The sequence below is a fragment of the Poecile atricapillus genome, chromosome 2, assembly GCF_030490865.1.
Source record: "Poecile atricapillus isolate bPoeAtr1 chromosome 2, bPoeAtr1.hap1, whole genome shotgun sequence".
NCBI classification, from domain to species: Eukaryota; Metazoa; Chordata; class Aves; order Passeriformes; family Paridae; genus Poecile; species Poecile atricapillus.
In genome coordinates, this window is record NC_081250.1 from 23,350,339 (window position 1) to 23,372,655 (window position 22,317).

The following is a 22,317-nucleotide window of genomic DNA, read 5'->3' on the forward strand; positions in this document are numbered from 1 at the left end:
GATCAGAAACTGCATATACCCTCATATGACTCTTCTTTAATGGTTCTTCATGTGGAGGTAAGAAAGACCACACAATGCAACCAAGTTGAAAAACAGTTTACTGAGGCTTATTTTTTTTTTTTCACATTGGCTGCAGATTTAAAAAAAAAAAACAACTAAAATAAGAAAAGGCAAACAATTATTTTTAAATAGCTAAAAATTATCCTACAAGTTAGTAGTAGTCTAAACTGTTAAAAAGTTAATTTGTAATTCAAACTTGAAAGTGCAACACATGAATGTTTGATCTTACCATGGAGCCAAATTAAGTTACATTAAAGTTTCAAAGCATCATTTTAAAGAAATGTAAAACTCCTGAATCTCCCACCCTCAGAGGGGGAATAGCTAATATGAATTGAATCTTCTGCTAAACTTTTGCATGACCTCAGACTCAGAATACTCAGCTTCATGCGCTCCTTCCTGAGAACCAGTACAAATTATGGCCTCTAAAATGCCATCCAGAATTTTCCATTAATGTTTTCCCCCAAACACTCCTCACTTATGCCTTATAAATAAGTGTTCTAAATAAGAGTTCAAGGAGTCCTGTAAGGACAGTATGTAGGCTTTTTCCCAGCAATATCATTCCAAAGGAGGTTTTGTCAGTAAAAATGGGATATTACAACACCTGATTCTGGGTCACTTTGTTCCATGGTTACAAAGAAATAATACATTTTATTTTGTAAAGATTAACTATTTTACAAAAACTTATTACGGCAATAAACTCAAAAATTCCATAATTGTGAAAAACACGCCTTTCCAGAAATCCTCTTTACTGTTGTGAAGTAATTTTCAATCTATTTCAATTGAGTTTCACCATAATGTGTCATTTCTTGGGATTTTAAATTAAGTTGGTTGTACAAGAAGCCCATGTTTTTTAATTTTCCAGCATAGACACACAGCTCAGGAAATGACATCACTCTTCTAGTGCCAAAAATCAGGTTGGCAGTCCTAAATCTCAGCACTTTCTCAGCCAGTGACGCAAGCAGCCTGCTGAAGTGAATGAAACCTTTGTCCTATTCAGCGAAACTTGGATTTTCATGCCTTTTTCAAGAACTCTACAAAATCTACCTGTTGAATATGTTCATGAAGAAAGTTTCAAAAGTTAAAAACCTCAAAAGTGACAAAAAATACATTTCTGAATGAGATTCAGGCCTTTCAGGTTTAACTTCTGGCAATGTTCCTGGGTTTTAAATAGCAACCAATTTTTACTTTAAAAAAACCCCCATATTCATAATATGACCCCTTTCTTTGCCAACAAACATGCAGACTCAGAACAGAAAATAGGCACTGCAGTAACACCAAAAGGAACACAGAGAAGCCACTTCTTTCCTCCAGGGTCTTAACAACAATTTAGGAAACACTTTAGCCAAACATCAAAACACCCCAGTACAGTAATCTAAATATGGTTATTTATATATGAATATAGTTAGTGGAGATCAAAATTAAAGTCCAAACCAGATGACTATCCAGTGTATGTTTACTTTAGGGTAAGCTGATTCCCTTTCCAGTCTCTGTTCACCATTTTGCAACTTGTGTATGACATGAGAAGAGGCCTTAAGCTACAGTCCCACCAAAGTAGTACCTGATACCACCTGCATCTTCTGCTTCTTTCATTTCTTCCACAAGTCTTGTTTTGTTTTGTTTTGTTTTGTTTTGTTTTGTTTTGTTTTGTTTTGTTGGTTTTGGGATTTTTTGTTTCTTTTTTTTGTTTCCCCAAATGGCATGAAGCCAAGTTATAAATAATACTCATGACACTGAATTCTCATGTTGTTAAGCCAGGTCAGTGAATTTAGACTAAAAAGCATAAAAAGCCCAGTGATAACTCCTCAAGAACATAGAATCAACCTGTTAATTTTCTTGAAGTAGCATATATATATCCATCAATCTTTGTCTTTCGCCTGCTGGGGCATAAAAAGCTTAATTCACAACACCCAGAGCACACAGAATAGATAAATGATGAAAATCGCCACAATTTTTTAATCAACAGTGTCGTGAGGTCTCATCAAGTTTGTAAATGCTCAGCTTCTTTCAGCAACACAATGTCAGTCTTTACAGAGCTAAACTTATGGCATTACAGGAACATGAAGTACCATCCATCACTTCCAGCTCCACAGCAGTTGAAGAGCTTGTGAAGAACCGCTTCAGAATTAAGATACTGCCATTTCTTGGAACATGAAGTGAACATGAGGTCATGCGATATTCTGGGACAATATGATTGAGTCTACTCCTTTAGCAAATATAAATCAATTTCTGGCACTGTTTTGTTCTCTCCCTTCAGCTCTAGTGTCTTACATAGAAGTTTACTAGTTAAGCAGTATTGCTTATTTCTCTACATCAGGAACTCTTTTTTTCTGTCTTGGCAACAGAGGTACAACTCCTGTTCTTGACAGTCCAGTTACACATCAGCCATGCTTCTACAGAACTGTTGCAACTTACAGCTCCAAAGGACAAGTACAGCGAGTGGAAAATTACCCAAGGTCCCTTCACTGGGGCCAGTGAAAGAAGCAGTTTCCCAAACGATTAGCTGGTTTTTTCCTCCCCTAAAGCAAACTTCCCAGGCATTAAATTTACCTGTGTAAATGGTCCAGTAAGTGCTTTATTTTGTTTGCACTGAGCTACAACCCCAACACATAGATAAACAATACAGATTGGCCCTGGAAAATCACGGATCTGCCGTTTCCAGTGCTGCTCAGACATATGGGGGTTACAGCATCTGTGTCACAATTCTCCTCACCTCTGTCAGAAAAATACACAAGTGGCCCGTGTCAGTGGAGGAGAGAAGTTAGGACACAAAGCATAGAATTGCGAGGGTAAATATTTATTCATGCACATGAGGTGTACCAGCCAACATGGGGCACCATGAATGTGGCTTTACACAGGTTCTTTTAGCCTTCATACATTCAGGTACAACACAATTTGACTAATCACTGACACCCATGCTGCTGATTAGCAATCATAGTAAAACTTTGCAAAGCAGCTCATATTTTTGCAGGATTCTTGCTGCTTGTCTGCTTATCCAGATGTCCCTGGAGCCAAACTTGCCAGTTATCTATGATGCAAGATGACACTGAGAGGGTTTCAAAGACTTGTCAGACAGGCTGGGATGCTAGTGGTTATCTTGGTTGTCCAGGCATATCCTTTATCCTTCACAGACAGCTCTAAGCTTCCAAGAAGCATTTACTTCTAGGGCCAGATAGTGCTTTAGTTTGTTTTACTGAAACATGAACAATACTAGAGCGTCCAGTAAAATGCCTCTATTCCATTGCAGTATATAATGTATACATGAACTAACAGATATATTACCTAAATTTCACTCTAGAAAGACTGGCATACAATTGTTAGGGAAGGGAATTCTTGTAACAATTCCCCGATGTGCTGCAGCTGCAGACAGGCAGTGGAAAGGCACTTGGGCTCGTCACTGTCCCTCTTGCAGAGGGATTCTCTGGTTTGTCCCCTTCCCTCACGCCGGCACAGAAGACGAGCCCCGTGTGGCACCCGTTTGCCCGGTTAGACTGTCCTGCTGAAGCAGCCCACACCTTTACACGAGCCCATCAAACCCCATGTTGGATCTGTTTTCGCCTCAAGGACAACGAGCCACGGGCACTGACCACAAATGGCGGGGCTCTTTAGAGCCTGTGAATTCGCCTCAGCCGCGGGTGTCCGGGCGGCAGCAACAGGCCCTGCCCGCCCCTCGGGCCGCCTCAGGCGGGCCCCGCCGGCAGGCGCGGCCGCCTTTGTTCCCGGCACGGCATTCCCAGAGCCGTTCCACCCACCGCTTCCTCTGTAACTGAGCCAGTCGCCTGAGGATGGCAGCAGACGATAAAATATCCCTGAATTTTGGTCCCAGCTATTGTTAGCAAAGATGTGTCCCCCCGAAAGCCTTTGACAGCAAGGCTTCGTTCGATTCACTGCAGCAAGCGGTGGGCTATAAACCACTTGTGCTCAGCTCACGTAGTTTTTAAACCGTCGGGTTTATAGCAGCAGGTAGAAAACAATTTGTTCTTTAAAGAATACTCAAGTTTGGTGACAACAAAAGCTGGCGTCATGCCAAGGGAGCCGGAGCAAGGAAGGCAGGCTGGCTAGCTCCAGGGCGTGGGGCTTTGAAATCACCGAATTGTTTGGGCTGGAAGGGACCTTTTAAACGTCATCCAGTTCCAACCCCTCCACCACGGGCAAGGTCACCTTCCACTGGAACAGGCTGCTCAAAACCCCATCCGCCCTGACCTTGAGCATCTGCTGGCCTGGGACCTGGCAGCAGTCAGCCCAATCTTCACAGAAGAGCTGACAAGAAAAACAGTACATCTCTCCCAACAGGTAAACTGCTCTAAAGTCCTCACGGTTGCATCTGCAGTGCCCAATCAGGCGGTGATGCACAATATTTTGTGGGTAAAACAGGAGCAGCACGTGTCTCCGTGGGAAAGCCACAATATTCCCAGCTCCTGATGCACACCCCAGTGGGTTGGGTCTAGCTGGATTTGCAGTGCACACAGCACATTTTCACAGCAGTTCAGGCATCATAGAATCACAGAATCATACAATAGCCTGACCTGGAAGGGACCTCAGAGATCAGCTATCTCCAACCCCACCACCACGGGCAGGTTGCTCAGAGCCCCATCCAACCTGGCCTTGAATACTTCCATGGATGGGGCATCCACAACTTCTGTGGGCAACCTGTTCCAGTGCCTCACCACTCTCACAGTAAAGAATTTTCCCCTAATATCTAATCTAACCCTGTCTTTCAGTTTGAAGGCATGCCTCCTTGTCCTGTCACTACATGCTCTCATGAAAAGTCCCTTTCCGTCTCTCTTGTAGGCTCCCTTCAGGTACTGGAAAGCTGCAGTAAGGTCATCCCAAAGCCTTTTCTTCTCCAGGCTGAAATAAATCCTTCTGCCAGGGTGTTAGTGAGGTCTTTGGAAGTCCTAAGTACTTCTCCCAGCTCTGCTGTGTGTGCAAAACCCTTCATTTGAGGTGGCAGACGATTTTCCTGTGAGTACTAAAGTTAAGTCTAGGAAATTCTTTGTTCTTACCAGTACTTATGGGATTACCTGACCTGACATGCCAGCTGTTTTTTCCCCATAAATAATACCCAAAAAGGCATGAGTCCCAGTGTGGTACAATGATTTAGAAGTAATCCTTATTAAGTAATGACATTTTTAAAATATTTTGAGACTTGCTGAAATATTAAAAAAAAACAAGTGTTTTCTATTTTAGTACAAAAATACATTAAGATAGTTAAAGTTCTAGGAAGCTATAGATTTTTCAGATTTTGTAATTGTTGCCTGGAGCACTTTATCTCAGATACAGTCAGAAGTTCTGGAATTTCTAAGAATACACTGGAAATACTGATCTGTCAGGTGAACAGTCTGGACAAATTTGAAGAGAAACTGGTATACTGGTGTTTGTACTGTGCTGAAATGTGGACATTCTATAAAATTATTAATTTCTTCCATGTTCTAAATGGGACTTCATCAATTACACTTGACCATATAAAATAGCTGAATAGTAGGAAAATAACTAGCTTTTATACCCTTATATGCAATATGCTGAAGAGATTTTTACTCTGAACCTTCATATAAACTTGGACAATTGTGACTAATTATAAAGAAATATGTACTATAATAGTTCTACATATATCACATACAAATAACTGATTTTTGCTAGAAATTGATCTTTGTTGGTACCTCATATACCAAGTGCCAATTTGAAGCTTCAGGGTCACTTAACCAATTAGCTGTATTAGTTGCAGTCTTAAACTACCTCCCTTGATATATTATGCCTGCAGAATAAATTATTAATCTCACAAAACTTCTTAGCTAAAGAGTCTTGCCTCTTCCTAGTTACAGTATTTTCATCAAAGCAACAAACACACAGAGTATTTCTCTTAATTAATTAAATTATAAGGAATAGATTCAAATATGCATCCAAAAAGATACGTGGAGCTTACTACAATTAGTCAAACTAAAAGCTGTACAATTCCAGCATTCAGGAAAGAAAGACACACATCTTCAGGAGGTCTGTGTTACTGTAATAGCACAAAAGGTCTGCTTTTAACACTTTTGTATGAGTTATTTTACTGTATTTTCAGCAAGGCGAAAAATGTTTGGTTTTGGAAACAAGAAAAACAATTTTGTATGCTCAACTTGATTGTGTCTGACTGAAGCATGCTAACAAGCCCACTATTATTCAAGTATTAAGTGAATGCCTGGGTCATATACATGGAAAGTTATAGTGCCTGATTTCTTCTGGCACCTTTTATAACAAAATTTACTTCCCTTTAGAAAAAAAATGCTTGCTGTACAGACATTTGGTGGGACACTGGTTGCAATGGTTAATATAGATTTGTCTAAATTCACAGTATCTACTCCAGATAGGGGTTAAAAATTAAATTTTCTTCTAATTGTTTCTTCTTACATGCCCTCCTTGGTGCCTGTTTTTGTACAGGCTTTGGTACTTTTATTTATAAATGCATATAAGAGAATAGAAATTTTAACTGTTACATAGGAACTTGATTCTAAAATATTCATCAGTTGCCTCATTTAGTAATTTTTCATACTGCTATGCCTCTGCTATAACAGATGCAAAGAAACAGAAAGAAAACAACAACAAAAACACCCATGCTTTTAAAAGCATGTCTTCCTCTCATCTCTGGCTCACCACTTTTTAACCACTGTGCCTCACTGTTTGTTCTGTAATGGCATCTGTTCTGCTCTACTTTGAAAGAGAGAATGTTTGTCGCTTTCCAAAATACAAGCTGGTCCTAACATAAACAACACACCTAAATGTCCCTGAGGCGAAAGTTTTTATAACATGCAGTCACACTAGCTGAATACAGTAGACCAAGTTCTACCTGAAATTTGAGTTGACTTCCAATTGCTAACAGACGTTTAATATAAATAGGTAATCCTCCCTCAGCAGTACTACAATAGGTCTGTGAAATCAGGGACTTTACATATTTTACCTGAATCACCTGCCTGCTTCAAGCAAGCCAACCAAGCAGTACTCTGAGAGACTCCAGTGGCAAGGCTCAGTGCAGCTGAAGAGCAAGGGACAGATCTGGCACAACAGACTGTGACAAAGGCACAGGTAAGCTAGTCATTAGGTCAACTTCATATTCTTCATGTAAGCTCACACTGAGGTGGAGGTAAATCTGTCTGGTTACCATGCACTGTGACAGGTCTGCAGTAAGGCATTCCTGTACTGGCAGTACCATCTGCCAGAGCTCCCACTAGGTTCAGTGGAAGCAGGTGCATGTCCTGGTCAAATAAAACCTTCACCATGGTATGTACATGATATATACATATCTCTCAGATAGAGGTGTCTCTTATTTTCACACTTGATCCCTTTAATGTTCACTATAATAGAAAATATTATCCCACCAGGTAGGTTTTGTACAACAGATCAAGAGCCACAGCAGAACTATTGGACATACTGTGATGGTGATGAAAGACAGTCAGGTCCTAGCAAACACCTCCTCTCCCTTGCCATTGCCGCTGATGGGCAATATGATTTGTCTTAAGGTGAGAACATGAGGTGGGAATTGCAGGAGGAATGATTTGGATGCTCACATAATCAATCCATTCCAGAGACAGGGAAGTTGTGGTGATTGTTATTGACTTTGATATGCATCAGCCTGCAAAATCTATAAAAGTCTGCTGGAGACTGGGCCAGCTGAGTAAAATGGTATTGTGAGGTTGCAGGCAGCTGTCTGGTGAATCCCCAGCCCCACAGGAAAACCTGCAAGGTAACCTGCAGGTCCAACCCTAAAACAGAGAACACTGACTTTTGGGTAGGTTAGTAAAAGTGCTAAGATCTGGTAAAACACAAAGATAAAATCCTAAAGTAGCTACATGAGTGCTTTGTAATTCTGAATTCTGCAAGGCCAAAGACTGTAAATCTGTTCAGTTGTAGCCAAACCTGCTTATAAACTTTCATACCTGTTTACAGTATATACTGCACTGACAACCTTTAGATGCTGTATTAGCAACAAATCTAATTATAATCCACATAATCAGTGTCATATTTCTTGTGCCTGACCAAGAGTATTCTATCACTCTGCTACACATATAAGGTCATGTCCATTAACAGGAGGATTACACCTTTATGAATTATATTGACCAAATACAGACATTTAAAACTTAAAAAAAACCCCAAAAACAACAACCAAAAAACTAGAAAGTGGCATGGTCATTGTATTGGTGCTAGGAAAACATCTGACTGCTGTCACATTATTTTTTTCTTACAAGATGGATCAGGGAATCTTATGTGATCCATATAGGACTCTTTCATTCTAATATGTATTTTTGTTGAAAATAAATTAGAGTTAGATAGTACCATTATTAAGAGGTATTGCTGAAGTTATGGCACCTGAGAATACACAATATCTGTGCTCCTTACCTGTTGGAAGAGGTTGTATCATCATCTTATGCCTGTGATATTTTTTAAATTTTTGCATATTATTTGCATATGTGATTTACCAGCAGCATGTTGTGATCTGACATGATTGTGATCACAACGTGATTGTGACTGAGCTTCTGATTCTGGCTTCAGTGGACTGTGACAGAATTTGAATCTCCTAGTTCGAACTTTGTGATTATCACACATGGTCTTTAGGCTTCATCTTTTGGCTTCACAGTCCACTAAAGCGCCACAATGAAAGTCACCAGGCATACGTTCTCTTGGCAGTGAATAAAGGAAACAGAAGAGGTAGGAAGAATGTGGAGCTTCGTTGTTAGAGAAAATGCTGTAGGTGAAGAAGCCTTTGTCCTTGTCCAGAGACAAACACAACTAAAAACTAGGTTTGATATTCAAAACTTGTTCAGTGACATTTTGTACATGAACATTTTTCAATAACAAATTTAATTCTAAATAAAAATAATACTAGGCCAAAACACCAGTTCTTCTGGTTTCGGAGAATGTCTGATCTGTATTTCTTACCTTGTTAATCTGTTTCACCTCGCATTTGCTGTAGAAAGCAGTTTACATGTTTAACTTATGTGAATTCAATGTGTTAGAGTTATTCGGCACTTTCTTACATTCTTGGGCAAGTAAACATAATTAGTCAATTCTGAGAATTATGTAAACATGATGAATGCCTTTCTGTGACTGAAAGTTTAACTGGCTAACCAAGTCATGAATTCCAGACGTCTTGCCCTGCATGAATGATAAAATAGGAATTAAAATAGCTGAAGTAGGAACACATACTGTATGAGTTTGGGGTTTTTTTCCATAGGAGAGAAAGTCCTGTTCTTTCAATGTTGATACAATATGCAAATATAATTCCTTGAGATATTCTATCTGGTAGTAATTTCCATGGTATTCTATTATAGTTTGTTAGTATAGTTTTCATGACTTTCATAGTCATTATTAGGTGTTAAGATAAAATCCAGTAGAATTACATGGATATAGGTCTGTAAGTAAAAGGAAAATGAGGCCCACCAATTCTTAGCATTAATTCAATAATCCATTTAATTATAGGATTTGAGAAGTTTGTAATTATCTTTTAAATGGGATATTTACTGATAAATTATTATCAAAGTGTCAGGTGTGTGTGAAATTTTACTGATATCTGATAGCTAGTTCTACAACAAGGGTCTCTAACAGTCAAGAGGAATGTCACTGACATGGAAAAGATGATTTATTTTTCCCTCAGGGGTCTCTGGGCCTTTGTAGTTGCTGGGAAAAAAATTCTATTTGTACACACTTTGAGGAGACACTTAATTTTACTGACTTAGGAACATATTTTTAAGAAATAAACTCAAATTTATGTTCCTATAAAAATCTTTCCTCTTTAATTAATTCTTCTCATTTTCATTTGCTGCTTTCCTCTATAACATGATTTTTCTGTAGTGAAATGGCAAAGTCTGAGAACTTTAACTAAAATATATGACTTGCTTCAAATATGAAACAACAGATAATGCAGACATTTTTCATACCCTATGATAAATGGTGTTTTCTTTATACAAAGATGGTATACATTCCTTTTTGATTAAAGGTTGATAACATTGCTTTGTAAACACAGGAATGCACATTACCTGTACCTATTAACAAATTACTTCAGACTTTTCCATTAAAAGTAGTGGAGGAGGAAAGGAGAATTCTTTAAAATGTCATATTGTAGGTTTAGTTTACTTTGGCAGTAATATGGGTGTGGCATTTTGTTGCTAGGACACCCGACTTTTTTTTTTTTTTTAACTTGTTCCTGGTCAGTAATACTGTGCAAATAATATTTTCTTTTGTATATTTTTTGTGTTTGTTTGGGCATATGCCATTTTTGCTGGAAAATCCAAGCAAGGAAAGAATAGGTACTAAAGGAACCATGTTCAAAAGATCAGCAAAGCTGAGATCCAAGTTAATTCAGAGTAATTTTGAATTTTGCATTTAGTAAAACAGCATGATTCCAAAAGCAGAATAAGGAATCCGTTCGCCTTGCAGCCGGTACACGTTCCGGGGAAGCCTTTCTTCCTTTGTGTGTAGGCTTGTGCCATCCAATGCACCATCACAAACGGAACCCACCTCAGGGGGAACCGAAAGAAAAAGCACAATAGGACCACGTGATACAAATTGCTATTAGCTTTTCAAGGCACACATTAAGTAGAATATTAAATTATCTCAGAATATTGCTTTGTATTTGTTGAGGTATAGAAATTGTATGAGCATTTAATTGCCACGTGCCATATTCCCCATTGTGCTTTTAACATACTTCCTCCAGCCCGTCTGGCACGACGAGTGCATGGTAATTTTAACGGGGAGGGGGTGCTACACATCCTTTGTTATCATCCTTACACAGTCTGCGGCACACGCTCGGGAAGCTCGTTGTATTGCCAAGCCTTAGATCGAGCTGTAGGATCCCTGCAATTGTGTGAGACGCGCGCAGGTGCAGGACAACACCTGGAAAATCAGAACTGTCAGAATTAGCCCTCTAGCCCAGAGACACGGGATTGGCGGGGCAGCAGAACTCGGGCGCTGCTACTTCAGAGACAGCCCCGAGTCGCAGCCCAGCGAGCGCCGGGCGCCCCGGCGGTGCTGTTCTTTTGTGGGCAGCGGGAACCCCCCGCCTCTACCCGCAGGGCGCGGGGGTGTGGACGGGGTGTGGAGGGGGGTGTGCCCACCGGTCCTGTCCGCGCCCGCTGTCCCCGGCGCCGCCGCTGCCCTGCAGGGGTCAAACCCGCTCCTGCGGGGCCGGCTCCGGCGGGACTCGGCGGCAGCCGGGCGGGCGGGGGTCGCCGGCGGACAGAGGCGCCGGGAGCGGCCGGGGCTCGGGGAGGAGGGGCCGGCGGCTGCGGGAGGAGGAGCGGGCGGCCACACGTCACTTTCCCCGGCCGCGTGTTTACGTGGAGCTGAAGATGGCGGCGCCGGTGGCCCCGCCGCGGCAGCTGTCGTCGCTGTGAGGCGGGACGGGACCGCACCGGACCGGACAGCGAGCGTGACCGCCCGAAGGGGAGGGTGCGGGGCGAGCTCCTCCTCCTGCTGCTGGTAATACCCTGCTCTCCCGCACAGACGCCATGGAGGACGAGGAGCGGTTGAAGAAGCTGGAGGCTGGGAAAGCCAAGGTAGGAGGAGGAGGCGGTGGCATGGCGGGGGAACAGCGAGGTGAGGGCGGGGGTGGTTGTCAGCGGGGCCGGGCCGAGCCGCGCGGTGCGGCGGCGGAGCGGGGCTGCGGCAGGGGCTTGGCGCGGGGCCCCGCCGCGAACAAAGCCGCGGGCGGAGGAGGCGCTTTGTGCCGACCGCCCCGCGCTCCCCCGCCCGCCGCGGGGCCGGGCTGCGCTCCCGGGCGGGCGGTGGGTGCCGGTGCCCGGCGACGCCGGCCCCCGACACCTGGCACGCCACAGGTGCCCGTCACGGGGCCGGACGGTGACAGCCCGGACAGCGGCCGCTGCGGCGCCGGGCGGAGGAGTAGCCAAAGAGGAAGAGGAGAAGGAGCGTTAACCTCATTACCCTTCGCAGCCGAGGCGCGAATCCCGTTTGCCTCGTAAGCCTGGGAAACCCTGTGAACCTTTAAGGAAGTTTATGAAACCGCCAGCTGTTCCTCAGTGTGGAGCTAATGCCGTGAGAGAGCCTTAGGAGGCAGAGGATTAGCGGTGCCTCCAGTGGTACGGCGCGGTGCCTGTGCCGTGAGTCACCCGCGGGACCCCGCCGTGTGCGCCGGCACCGCCGGTGCCCGCAGAGCTGCGCGCAGCCGGCACCGCCACGGGGCTGTCAGGCGGCTCAGACGCTGCTCTGCGGACTAACCCAAGGGTTAATCGGGGAGCTTATCATTTTACCCTGAGCATGGCTCAGTACGCACCGGCTGCACAGCATTTCGCCTTCTGGGCAGCAGACCAGACTACACTTCAGGAGGACCTGTTTTTAACTTCAAAGAAAGCTTTGGTGTGGTCAATGAGATAAGCTAATTAATGGCATTCTAGATAAAATTAGTGTTTTGGCGTTAGGTATCATCTATTTCCTTCCTGTAGTCATAGCTAAATGATAAGCGTTCAGAAGTTGGTCATTCATGCTAAAGATATGAATGTAACTCGGCAGGAGCCAAGTACTATTATAGTACAGGCAAAACAAAGATAAGCAAAAGATGAAACTATAAAACATCATTATTTTTGCGGACTATGGAAAAAATATCGTTCATCAGCAAAGTATTTAATAGGCTTTATGCTGTATTAGTAAAACACTCTTAACTTAGTTAATTTCTGTTTGGGTTCAAAATATCTGCTGGGAGAAGCTCCTAGATGGAGTTGTATGCTTATATAGAAAAACCCATTCCTTAAATACTTAGGGCAAGAGTGGTGTTTGTAAAACATTTTGTAGTGCATTGGGCACTGGAAAAAAATAGATCCTAGTGGCAGTACATTCTATCACAGATTGGCTAATTCTTTTGCAGAAAACTAGAAAGTAGTTCACAGAGCAAATGGAGTATATTTGCCAGTATTATAAATCACAATGAAGAATTTAGATTTTTCTGCCTTTGTTAGCCTGGCATTAACACAGAAAAGTAATGAGAATTACTGAAAATTGAACCAAAAATCAGGACTCTAGCAGAAATTCAGTGGCTTCCCTCAAACTTTGAGAAAAGACATGTACACTTTACTAATTTAGTCTGTATTTTAAGAGTACTGCGTAACTTTCACTATTGTTCTAGTCTTTTCTGTCTAAAACCTAATGTTGTCCATTTAAGTATTTGCCTGAAGACTTTAGTATTCCATGCTTTTAAGTATCCCTTGTGATTTAAGTTATTGTCACTCTTTAAAGCTATACATGGCTTATGTGAAAAGGGGCTATAAAAGTAGCATGAGTTTGTCATTTTTTATTTGTGCTCTCTGTTGCATTTACTCCTTTTTTACATGTGAATGTAAAAATGTGTTGTGTAGCAGAGATTAAGTCACAATCTTTCAGTGACAAATGTCACTGATAAAAGTAAAAAAGAAGAAATGTTAGTAGAGAATGGAAATGGGAGTTGCTCCTGCAGTTACTTTTCTCTTTGTCAAATACTTTCACAGTAGTGTAATCAGAGTATATGCTAAAATTGCTTGGCTCCAATGGATATTTTCTGCAAATCACAGCAACAAGCAGGCAGAAAACTTTTGAGATTTGTCACTTGAAAGTTATTTAAATAAAACAGCTGAGAAAATGTATTTATGTTGTTCCAGTGCCAAAAAGTGCAGGTATTGCTATACTGCTCACACCTTAAACCATCCACCTCAAGTTAGAAGCTTTAAATAGGATGTTGCATAAACTGCAGGATGAAGGTAGGTAATTGATAGTCTGGTAAAAGAGCCTAGTAGATGCCATGAAGGTGGTTGGTACATTGCTAAGAGTGGAACTATCCACAGTTGAGACCTGGATTCATGTTTGTTTTGACTCGTTTTTTTTCTTCTAAAGTAGGCACTGTTAAATCTCAGTGTCTGCATATGAAACCATATGAACCTTGTTGTAAAGCAACTGTTTGGTTTTTTTCTGATATCAAGTAGGCAAATGTAGCGTATGGTTTATCTACAATGGAACTTTTTCTTGATGTCTTCTAAGACGCTATCCCCCCACATACATATTTTACAGAGAAGTGTGTTAAAAGTGGATTTTCTGCAAATTAATTTTCTTCTGAGTTGTCTGTTGTTACTGGAAATGAGAAGCTGCGTTGCAAATCTTACCTTGAAAGAATGGCGCTAAGTGTACTCAAGCCTGGCAGAATAGGTCTCAGTGTGAACACACAGCCTTTGCCAGTACATAATTTGAAAATTGGAATAAAAAGTCTTGATGGAGGCTCACCAATATTCATGTGTACGTGCTGATTTTCGGAGACTACACCAAGTCTGCATTATGAAGTAGTTTGCACCGTATGTTGTTGTTCTGTCTGTTACAAGCCTGCAAAGGGAAGGGAGGCACAGAGTTAAACCCAGTAAATTACATGCTCCTTTTTCCTTCCTGTAGTCATTCATTTTCTTTTGCCGTGAGGTAAATCTGCTGAATAGTAACCCAGCCTCTGTAAATGTCTGTCTCCTTTCCATTGAAATGATCTCTCAGTTCCTCCATAGAACTCCCCTCTCCCCTAAATGGTCCATTTCTTTATCTTACCTTGTGATGTCATTATGGAGAAGCAAGAAGAGTGTTTTTTAGAAAGGCCAGTTAAGGAGAACAGGGTTGACTGTGACATAAAGTGGAAGGGAGATGATGTGTGCCAGCAGCAGAAATATAGATGCATGCCTTTAGGTTGATCAGTGCCCTAAAACACAGTGACATTAAAAATCCATCAGATGTGTTTTGTGTCTTGCTGAGGAGCTTATTGGAATATTGTTGATGGTCTGAGATAGAGAATATGTATCTGGTCTTAAAAAAAGACTACAGAGGATGGTGGTTGAAGATCTTGATATGACATGCTACGTGTGGATTCCCCTGTGCATCAGTTTGCTTGGAAAGCTCATCTTACATTGGAGAGGGTACCATTTATGGTAGTTGGGTTGGGTATTTTAATTTCATGTATTTATTTAGTGGCTTAGTAGCTGGCTTTTCTTATTCAGATGTGACACTGTCTTGATCAACTTTCAGAACTACAGAGTTAGTTTGCTAGCTTCAGAATAAAAACACCAGTGACTGGATTCCCTTGTCAGAAAGTGGCTGAGAGTATTTTAGTGTAAAGCTTTTGAAATTTATAAAAATATTTTAATTTCTAGGCACACAGACACATACGCAAGGCACAGCTATTTAACTATAGTAACTGGCAAAACTGAGATGAAGCAAATTTTACAGAATGATCCATTTTACAGGACTGAAATTTAGTTAGCAAAGTATTTAAACAAATGTTTAAATTCGTAGTGAGCAGAGGGCGTGCCTTAGCTGTATGCTTGTTTTTCCATGGGAGGGGTGAAGAAGAGAAATATACTAATATACTTTGTAAATTCTCTTGGGTTGGTCTAGGATTTCAGGTCTAATGCTAGAAATACATACTTTAGTGTTTTGTTTTTCAGAGCTTTTATGAATGTTTGAAATATATTGTTACAGTGTTTTGAGAAACTATGTAACTGTTGGAGAACCTGAAGAAGTTAATGAGTTGATTTAGTTTAAACACTTGAGAGCAGAGTAAGGGCTGTTGCTGCTTTTGATCTATACCAGAAAATCACTGAACAGATGGAACTGTGATGTCGGTTGGGGAAGCTCTAATGGCTCTCAGTGGACAAGTATTACAGGTTGTATAACTAATTTAACAAGTTATCTTCACAAGTTGAATAGTCAAAAGAAATAATTGTATGTTTTGTCATCTGGTCATGCATGCAAATATTTCAGATGGATGAAGATTAAAATTATGTGTATTATTAAAATAGCATTGTCTAAGAGTCTGGGAATGGTTGCTGTTTGCATTGTTATGTCTTTCTTTTTTGATGAGAGAAAAAGATTTTCCTCACTCATCTCTAGCCTCTTTGGACTGAGGTGTTTTGGAAGTCTCAAGGAAAGGTGTTGATACATTTGGGCTTTTTTAAAATAAAACAGTCAAGCAAACATGGCATAGTTATGTGGCTTGGTGATTAAAGCTCTAATTTAAATCCCCCAGAAGAACTGAAAGTATAGATTGTGTGTAAAACACAGTTCTTTTAAACTCCCTGTAATTTACCTGAAGAGGAAAAAAAGCATTATCTCAGTGGTTATTAAAGAGTTTTTCATCGCTGAAGTCACAGATCACAGAATATTCTGGGTTGAAAGGGACCTACAAGGATCATCAAGTTCAACTCTTAAGTTACGTACAGGGATTGAACCCACAACCTTGGTGCCATCAGCACCATGCTCTAACCAAGTGAGCTAATTTAAGGGTCATTGTCATGGCAGTGGTGCATTGTCTGTATCTGAAGATGCTGGTGTGTATTAATGGACAAGAGAGGAAGCAACTTGATCTTTTAAGAGTTTTCTGGAAGTTTTCTGTGGAAAAGCTTTGGCTCGAGAGTACAGTGAAACTATGAAAAAGTACTATAATGAACAGTTTACCTGAAGGAACCCTTCTTCTTGCACATGAAGATCCTCAGAAATCTATATCAAATCTGTATCTAGTTCTAGTTCATAGGTTCTAGTTCTTTTATTGTATTGCAAAGCTGTTTCTTTTTCTAGGCCCTTCTGAACTTGTGGGGTTTGACTTTTCATTTACAGGCTTCAATCTACTCCCTCCTTTGCATCTCCGTCAATTTTAAATGCAAATAATAGAAGGTATGTGGAATTGCATGTGTATATTTTGAACATGAGTATGCTTATATTATGAACATGATTATGAACATGAGTAAGCTTAAAAGCTTACTTTGTGTTGCAGAGAAAATCACAGATATAAGGACTGAACATTGTGCTGGAGAGAATACATGTGGTTTTAAAACTTTTGAGTAAAAGAAGATAGGACAGAAATTGAGTAGAGGTGAGAAAGAAACAAAGTGTGAGGTGTTCAGCTTGTTGTGCGTGCATTAATTTTTGTCCAAAGCAGTGGATATCTATGTTGTATTGTAGAAAAAAGATTTTATATACGTAAATGTATATATAAAATGTAAATATATTCTGTCTAGACAAGTGTTTGCTACTGGGGTGGTAATAAGCTTGGATGAAAGATCAAATGGAAATCTGTGAGACCATTTTCAAGACACACTGTATGCCTAATAGCAGAAAAATTGGTGTGACTTATTTTATTTTTCTTTTGATGATAATAGGACTACCAGCTCGTTACAATTTACTCAAGGTTCTTTTTTTCCCTTTGAAAAAATAAAAAAGTTTATTTTTTTTCTCATGTGTTCAAGGTTTTTGTGGACTCTATTGGGTACTTGTTAAAAAAAAAAGGGACTTGAATTGAAATCTGGATTTCAACTCTCTTTTAAATTAAAACTACTAGAAGTCTTCCCATTTCTGAGTGTGGGGTTTTTTCATGTTGTTGTTTTGATCTCCATTTCCCTCTTTCCAGAGATCTGTTCTTGCTTTTCATACAGGGCTTGATTATTGGTTGTAGATGTTATTATCAATGTGCCATTTTGTTCAAGTCTTTAAAGTAGCTCTATACTTTCCAATAGTGGTGCAAGGTAGAATGAGCTGTAATTTATACTTGTTTTCTTCTGTGAATGCAGAGAAATATCACTTCAAAGTGACCTTTGCTCTTTTGTTAGTTTAGAGAGAATTGTTCTTTAATCCAAAATGCTGTGAGTTTCACAAAAATAGAGAAAGAAGTCAACACAGTATTGTTGGTAGCACTGTGAAAACAAGAAATGGCATTGTAAAAATGCAATTTAAAATGTTTTCTTGTTCCTTGTGTAAGGAGAAGGAATTACAGAAAAGAAAGCACAAAGTTAGTGTTTGCTTATTTTCAATACTTTCTTCATTTTAGCACTAGTCTCTCCCTCATTTCTGCAGTCTTCTTTCCAACTAATTATTTTCTTAGTATGCATGTTGCAATAGCAAAACAGATGACTGCAACATACATTTCCCTCTTATAACTAGAATCTAGAAAAGTTTGTTTGTTGGTACTTATTTGGAAATAAGCTTGATCACCACCACAAATTAATTCTAAAGGATTTTCAGTAAAGTGTATCTGATACTCCAAGGAAATTGGACTTTCTGGCATATGTAGGTGTTACCAGAAAATCCTGTATTTTTTTCCTGACAGGAAATAACTAACTGGGTGCTTTGAAATATTGATGTACAAAGGTATTAACTGTAGAATAATATATGGTTACTTTAGCATCTTAGAGTGTGGAATAGTGAAAAATCGGATGAAAATGAGGACAAAAGAAAATAAGGTTGCTGAAGCAGGTCCAACTTCATTGAGCTACTGTATATTGCAACATAAGATTATATACTAGGAACACAATTGTTGGGAATTCTAATTTAGGGTCTGAAAGCTCTGACTTAAATATCTGCCCCACAGGGAGAGATTTCAAGGTATTTCTATGTATTTGTTTCAAAATAATTTTGTTACTGATACAAGCTAGCATGTCACTTTGAATTTGGAATGATAAATGTACCATAGTTCAACAAAACAGAACTGATAATTGCTGTCTTTTAACTGCTATGCTGAAACATAAATAAATAGTGCCTGAAATTTATGTTGAGATTCTTGTCTGTTGACTGCAAAGAGTTGGCACACCCTATTGTGTTGATGGTTCTGGTGTTCCTTTTTATTGAAGGAAACCTTAATCTTTGTTTTCCTGTGATTTCTTGAGAATATTTTATAGCTACCTTTCCTACAACCAGTGGAGGAAAGACCAAACAATTAATAAAAATGTTCAGATTTCTCAGAATTCTTCATTTCTTGGAAGTATGGAATGAGTTCTCCTGCTTCTCTCCTCTTCTAAAAAGGAACCTCGAAGTTTCCAGATGGAACAAATTCAGCAGTTATCATCTGGGCAAAGAGATGTGAGATTCTAGATACCAAATACTAAGTTTAATGTAGTGAGGGAGTGAGCAAATCCCAGTTGTAACAAGTTGTAGCATCGCGGCAAAACAAAGAAGAGGTTGTCTATTGGACTATGTGTCTGAATCTCAAAACATGAAGAAATTTGAAAATTCTTGCCAATGGGAGATAATAATGACAAAGAGAATAGATACCATTTTTGTGATATTTTTAGAGGAAAGCCTAGATTTGATAAAAACTACTGCTGTGGCAAAATTACAGCGTATCTCTAAAACTACGATAGCAAGCAAGACCCAAGAAGATTGGTGGAGTTGAAGAGATGGAGTAGATGGGATTCTGGGACTGAACATGTTTCTGTGTAAATATTGATAAAATAGGTGTCCCGAGAATAAGCAGAGTAAGTTGCATAACAGTTTATTCAAATCTGAGTTCAGTGGTAGGCTGTGATTTGATAGAAGAGGTTATCCCTTAATCCTGGCTTTGTTTGCTGACCTTTTTACTTGTCATTAAACACTTCTCTGTGAAGAAACCTCCAGTATCCAGCCACAAAACAAGGGGAAAATATTTAAGTATTGAAGTCCATTTAGATTGTCTAAGGGAGGTAACCAGTTTAACATAAAACCCATATATTTGCGTATACATTTATTCAAATAAATATTGAAAATTTGTATTTTCAATTGAAAGGCATATAGGAGAAATGTCTTACTATAACAGTAATGCTCAATAACAGTAAAAAAACCTTGTCTTGGTCTCCTCAGTTGTATGCTGTGTTAGCTAGTCTAATTTGCTGTGTTAAGAGAAATAAAGGATGTCCTGATACAAGATTCCTTAAAGATGGATATGTTAGATTTTCTTGATTGTTTGGAATATATTCCAGGAATTAAATTGAGCTTTCTTAAAAAAAAAGCAACAAACAACAACAATAACCAAAAAACCCCAAACAAAAAAATACCCAAGACTCCACAGACAAGTGAAGTTTTGTGAGTAATATCAATGTCTTTGTGAGCTTGCTTTTCTCATGATTCAGCAGCATGTAAAAAGTGATAAAAGCCTGTCAAAATAGTACAAGCCTGTCAAGCCTTGCACACTGAGCATGAAATTCTTGCAGTTGGTTCTTCCCTTATGTCTGCTCTGCTCCTCACACAGGTGTCTCTCTCTCACAAGTTGCAGTTTGTGGGCTTTATTCTCACTCTGTCCATTCAGTGCCAGACATTCTACATGGTGGGAATTAATGTAAAAGTGATATAAACAAGGTGGGAAAATAGTGAAGAACAAGTGAGTTTGACTTGTTCTAAAATACTTGCAATTTACTAAAAAAGAAAAGAATTAAAACCACAAACACTTATTAAAATGAAAATGTAAGTTTTGTTCAGTTTCTATATGGAGTTGAAGCATGGGTGGCCACAGTGCATATGAATAATCGCTTAAAAATGCACAGAAATTCTCCAGAATTTTTTCTTTTGAAAACTCAAAGCAGTGTTCCTGAGAAGATTGCATTGACAACTGGATGGAAGTCATCACATCACTTGTGTTTATTAACAAGGAATGGCTATCAGTTCTTGCTTAGCATGAACTGAATTTAAACAATTGATCTGAATCTGAAAAGCTGATTGTCTTGTTACCAAAGATGTGACCTCTCAGATTCTGTGACAGTTGTTGCTTGTCAAGTTGAAAAAATTTATAATCTTGTGTTGGTTATTAATAAAGTCTTATTTAGACATAGTATGTTTATTCTAAAGGTGCCTCTTTCTTTCAGACTTCTTGGTTAATGAGAAATTAGGTGCAAACACAACTCTTGAGATCCTGCTGTGCCTTTACATATTCTCTCTGCCTGTTGGGTTTTATTTCTCTCAATTTTTCATCTTTAAATGTCTCTGTTATAGCTACATTTTTACTGAAGAGGACACTGTGGAGAGGAAAAAATTAGATGTATTCTACATAAATGCAACAAAATTGTTTCCTCTTAGGATGAAGAAGTAAAATTTACATGAGTCAGGGTAATGTAAACAGTACATAGAGACTTAAATTAAGTCAATAGTTTATGCTTTTTCTAAAATCCAAAAATACTTATGTCAGCCCTTCTCAGCCAATATCTAATAAACCCTTCTTCCTCATTTAGTATAATGACTAAATGTTACAATGCAGGAGGAAGGAAAAGTATTCATTGTTGGGCAGTGCAGGAGTTCTACTAATCAGGAATAACTGCAGCCACTTTCTTGACGCATCAGCACAAATAACAAATGCGTTTGTGATTCAGTTTTCTTGCATTAGCTACCTAGAGAAGTCTGGACAAAGCCTCTTCAGATACAGATTCTGTTCATGAAATTCATCATCTATTGCAGTATCATTGAATCTTTAAAGCCCTGAGCACTAGAAATGGTTGTTTTTTTGAAGTTAACTGATTAGAATTTGCAGCTATTTGCAGTGTGTTGTGGAAGGAGGAACTATGGGAATATTGATTAGGATTCCACAGGATGTAGTAGTTGCCTGACTACAGTTTTCTGTAGGTGTGTCAGGATTTTTTGTTGTAGGATTCTTATCAATATTCATGGTTTTTGAGAAACATTATTCCCAGCCTTGGCCTCCTGGAAGCCACATTGATGTTCAATAATACACTGTAACCAAGCCTGCAGTTATCAGTAAGACTCTGCATATGCTCATTAGGGAGTCTCAAAAGACTGGCAAAGACTGCTCTTTAAAAGAAACAGACTTCTCTGAATGAATTGACAACATTAAGGTCTTTGGGGATCTGCACAGCTGTTAGTAGCAGACCCCCTTTAGGTAACCAGGGCTGAGCTAACAGAATGTGCTAAAAGTTCTGAAGATTTTTGACACTGTGTGACATCATCTTATAAGCACACTAAAGACTTGGTTAAGGTACAGTCATCATTTCATGTTACAAATGAATAGAAAATTTGACTTGGCATTATTTGTTTTAATGGCTTACTCTCAAAGTAGGTGGTCATTCAGTCTTCCACAAAGCCTGTGTCACTCAGTATTTACATTATTAGCAGTGGAAAGAATGTGTGGTTATATGTAGACTGTACTAAACTGAAGTGGGTGGCAAACATGGTGAAGAGGATTAGACTTCAAAATAATCTGGTGCAAAAGGACATGGAGGCAACACTCAAGGCTTTTTTTGCCTCTTTGTGGTGAGGACTTGGGCTTTCCAGGTTCCTGAGTTTAATGGCATAACTGGAGGGCTGAAGTATTGTCCACTGTACAGGTGAAACTGGGAACCACTTAAGCAGTTTTGATGTATAAACATTTATGGGACTGAGTACAGTGCATCCCAGCATTCTGCAGAAGCTGGGTGCTATCTTTACAAGGCTATTTACTTGCTCATCTTTGAAAGGTCATTGCCTTCAGAGATTTCAAATGAAGCAGGTGGAAAAAAGCAAACATTAGCTCCATATTCAAGGAGCGTGAGG

General features: G+C 39.7%; 1 protein-coding gene across 6 annotated transcripts in view; it reads left to right on the forward strand.

Moving 5' to 3' along the window:
- Positions 1-11,176: 11,176 nt before the first annotated feature.
- AKAP9 (A-kinase anchoring protein 9) overlaps positions 11,177-22,317 on the forward strand; it is a 105,292-nt gene continuing 94,151 nt past the window's right edge. For 5 of the 6 annotated variants that reach the window (XM_058833681.1, XM_058833682.1, XM_058833684.1 and 2 more), the window contains exon 1: positions 11,178-11,585. In XM_058833681.1, coding sequence (XP_058689664.1) covers positions 11,538-11,585 — 48 coding nt within the window. In that variant the 5' untranslated portion in view covers positions 11,178-11,537. Of the gene's footprint in view, positions 11,586-22,317 lie in introns of all 6 variants that reach the window. The other variant, XM_058833683.1, reaches the window with a different exon arrangement.